This window comes from Oncorhynchus mykiss, chromosome 32 (genome assembly GCF_013265735.2).
Source record: "Oncorhynchus mykiss isolate Arlee chromosome 32, USDA_OmykA_1.1, whole genome shotgun sequence".
Taxonomy (NCBI): domain Eukaryota; kingdom Metazoa; phylum Chordata; class Actinopteri; order Salmoniformes; family Salmonidae; genus Oncorhynchus; species Oncorhynchus mykiss.
The window spans coordinates 39533346-39537235 of NC_050572.1; the positions used below are offsets into that span (position 1 = coordinate 39533346).

A 3890-nucleotide genomic window follows, 5' to 3' on the forward strand; every position below is an offset into this window, starting at 1 on the left:
ATGGGCATATAAGGAGGGTCACCTAGCGACAACACCCAGCTTCCTAATAAAAAAAACATTTTCTGCCTACACCCTTTTCCATCTCAATCTGCTCCAGGCATGAGTGACAGTTGCGGTTGCTTAGGCCCCAAGCTGCAAGGGGGATGCAACCCCCCCCACCCGAAAGATTTGTATTTGTTTGAAATTTGGTTCTGCATCAGCAATGTTTCTCTTGTTATGTCAGTCACTGACAGCCACTCAATTAGCCATGTCAGCTAACACTTTTTAGATTGGTACACCAGTCTAGCCAGCTATCTAAATTTGTAGTAGGCCAAATCATGGCCGAATACCAACAAGGCACGTGCCCAGGGGCCTGACCTCCAGGGGGCAAAATGAGTGGAATTGCATGTAGTTTGTCACAAAGTCTCGCTTTGGGCCTCCAAATGGCCCTGCTCCTAACTCTTTCCCACTCTTAATTTCTCTATGCATCATCAGTGTATGACTCACATATGACATTCAATGGCTCTTTGAGCCTCATTGTGCTCTTCTACCCATGGCTTAACCTTAGATAGAGATCATTTGTGCTGCTTAACATGCATGAGGGTTCTCTATTTGTATAACTCCGATGATATTAAACTAAATGTCACAACCAAACAAGTTCAACTTGAATTTCTACAAAGTCAGAGAGAGAGATAACCAGCCAAACCAAACTGCCCATACCCAAGATAAATATTTGATACACTAAAACCTGAAGGCACTGTGTTGCCGAAACGCTGGTTATTAGGTTTAGCCAATTGTTGGGAACATACAACTTTCTTTCTTTTTATACTACAAAAACCTTCTGCAACTGTCATGATTTCCCTGGTGTTTTGTGCCTTGCAGAAACATTTAATTTGCTGTGAATGGCATTTATCAAATATCTTTTGCAACTCATGAATGTGTTGTAAATGAATGTCATGAGAAGATGTCAGAAATGTTTCTCACAAGAGGAGAAATGCCAACAATACATGTGTTGATATTAAAGGTATCCCACATGTAAGATCCATACCATCTTCCTTCTTCTCCTTATCATCATCATCAAATGATCATCATCAAATGAAAAGTGAAATTGGTATCCCATAAAAACATCTGTCAAATTGAAGCATCCACCTGCGAGGATGTCAAGGAGGTATTCACAGTGCACAAAACCATTTTGTGATTTTATTTGTCCATGGGAAAAAGTGCAACTACATGAATCCAGCCAAGGGCGTACAATTGAATTGAGTCCACAGTGTGTATTTGAAATATTAAAGTTCACAGAAGTTACAAAATGATTACACACTACTTATTAGAAGCAATAAAACTGTAGGTTTCATTTTGATAGGGGTGAGTAATTATGAGGGTTTTTAAATCTCATGGTTTATCATCAGTCACATTAGTCCTTCAGTTCTTCAGATGACTTAGCCAAGTCATATTTATACTGTTGTATAATCAAAACAACAGTATAAACTCATACTCTCTTAGTCACTGGGCTAAAAGTTTAGCATTTCACTGTTAGTCTACACCTGTTGTTTACGAAGCATGTGACAAATAACATTTGATTTGACTTAAAAAATGCCTGTTTTAAATGAAGGTTAGAGAGGCTGTGCTTTTAATGACACCACTATAACAAACCATAAACAGGATTAACTCAAATATAACCTGATCTGGATTGCAAGTATTTACTGCAAGACAAAGAGAGCATGGACACACCCTGCCATTCAATGAAATGCCACGGACAGTGTAATAGAAAACAGACTTTCAATGAACTTAGATAACTTAAACCATTTACCATTCACTCTATATGCAGTTGTTGTTGCATGATACATGCATGATATATGAAGGCATACTGTTCACAAAAACGTAAGAGAGGACAAGGAATGTTTTGTATTCATTTGAGTTGCATGTTATGCAACTTTAGTGTATAGACTACAACTATTAATCACACAAACGCTATTAAGGCTAAGGATGATGCTATTAATATGGACAATACTTTTTTTAGACAGCGAATTCTACAGAGAATTTTTATATTTGCTAAAGCAGCTACCATGAAAGGTCAGGTCACACAGGGACATGCAGGAAGGGTGTAGCGTAGAGAGAGATGAGGGAGAGGAGAGAGAGGAGGGAACAGGGAAGGGCAGAGAGAAGGATGGAATCAAGGGGTGTGTCACAGGCCAGGTGCTGTTCTATATAAGCTCCTTCCCTTTCCACCCCCTCTGCACCTGACAGATTCTCCTATTCTACACACAGGTAAGACCGACAGGAAACTGAATACATTCTTAGACTGAACCTTAAAAGATAATACAGTAACTGTTATCAATTTAACATGTCTATTCTTCATTTTGTAAGTGCTTACTTACATATTCCTCTTCATTCCTGCAAAGAACATAAGGCCTTCCACATGTAAGCTACTTGCCTAGTACTTATAATAGTTTCTACCCCCAGGATCACCATCACCCTCAGACACCATGGCACAGCCCACATCTCTGGAAGCCTCCCTGGGAGCCATCATCATGACATTCCACAAGCACGCTGGTAGTGGAGATGCAAAGACCCTCAACAAAAAAGAGCTAACCAACCTCATCAAGGCAGAGCTGCCCAACATCGCTGGGGTGAGTCATTGCAACACCTCGGGCCAGTTTCCCGAACACAAATTAAGCCTATCGTCCTGGACTAAAAATCACTTTCAATGAAGAGTTTCTTTACTTGTGATCCTACTACATGAAAAATCTGTCAATGTGCCCTTGAGCAAGGCACTTAACCCTAATTGCTCCTGTAAGTTGCTCTGGATAAGAGCATTTGCTAAATGACTAAAATGTAAATGATCCTATATTACATTTGCATGAGCAGAAGGGTGGTCCTGAAGTGGATGACCTGATGACGATGCTGGACCAGGATGCTGACGGCTCCGTGGACTTCAAGGAGTACATTACCCTGATTGGATCCCTTGCCTACGCATGCAACTGTGCCCTGTTGAGGAGTGTGTGATTGGATGTTAAGACCTGCCTGCTTCCATCTGCTTTGTACATTACATTCTACATGAATAAATGGTAGTTTAATTTTAATTTGGTTTTTCGGGTGTTTACTTTGAGTGTTTTGTGTGAATAAGGGTTTTGTATGTGGAAGAATGTTTGACACATAGATGCACTGGTTATCTGGTAGATGACTGAAACTGTTTAAGCCATTTCAGATCACAACTTGCAGACTTGTTTACGTGTTGCTGTGCGTTTTGTTGCCAACCTTACTTTGCTACCTGACACCTTTACGGTTTTTACTTTTTTACTTAATTACCGTTTATTTTTGTTTTTTCCCCTCACAACTTTTTTTCATTCAACTTTTTCACTCCGGACGCTTTATCTGGACGTGGTTTGTCAGGACCTCCAACAGCCGAAGCTAAGTAGTAACATAAACATGATGCCTTCTAATTGTAGTCGCTGTACTCATAATATAGAGGAGAACGATCGCCTTACGGCGAGGATAGCTGTGCTGCAAGCTCAGCTTCAGATGCAATCGTTAGGCAAGGGTAATTTAAGTGTTGGAAAGGATGAAACAGCGTCTGTGCCACCAGTAAGTACAGATAGTAGTATAAATCCCCTCTCACAGTCCCCGCAGCAGGAAAACTTTCTCGTGGTTTCTGGAGGGAAATGCTGTAGGAATGCTCAACCGGTGTCGCTCATTCAGCAGACAAACTTTCAACCGGTTTTCCCCAATAAGCAGCGAGTCGGAGTCTGAGTCTGAGGCAGAGACTTCTCTTGTCTCTACTCCTCCCGTTACGGGGTCTGAGACGCCGAAGCTTCCCACCATTAGCTCTGACAAATTGAAAACTCTCGTCATTGGCGACTCCATTAGACTTAAAATGACTCATCCAGCGATCATACACTGTTTACCAGGGG

At 41.1% G+C, this 3890-nt stretch overlaps 1 protein-coding gene across 1 annotated transcript; it reads left to right on the forward strand.

The window, feature by feature from the left end:
• Nucleotides 1-2221: 2221 nt before the first annotated feature.
• On the forward strand, nucleotides 2222-3062 carry LOC110510473 (protein S100-A1-like). Its single transcript, XM_021591837.2, has 3 exons — nucleotides 2222-2247; nucleotides 2443-2609; nucleotides 2848-3062. The coding sequence occupies exons 2-3, from the start codon at nucleotides 2466-2468 to the stop codon at nucleotides 2983-2985; spliced, it is 282 nt and encodes a 93-aa protein (XP_021447512.1). The 5' UTR covers nucleotides 2222-2247; nucleotides 2443-2465; the 3' UTR covers nucleotides 2986-3062.
• Nucleotides 3063-3890: the final 828 nt, after the last annotated feature.

What these genes read in the sequence shown, in the direction of transcription:
- LOC110510473 (XM_021591837.2), top strand. Translation starts at nt 2,466, where the DNA reads ATGGCACAGCCCACATCTCTGGAAGCCTCCCTGGGAGCCATCATCATG. An exon ending in AGCTGCCCAACATCGCTGGG is followed by an intron (nt 2,610 to 2,847) that starts GTGAGTCATTGC and finishes TTGCATGAGCAG; the next exon opens with AAGGGTGGTCCTGAAGTGGA.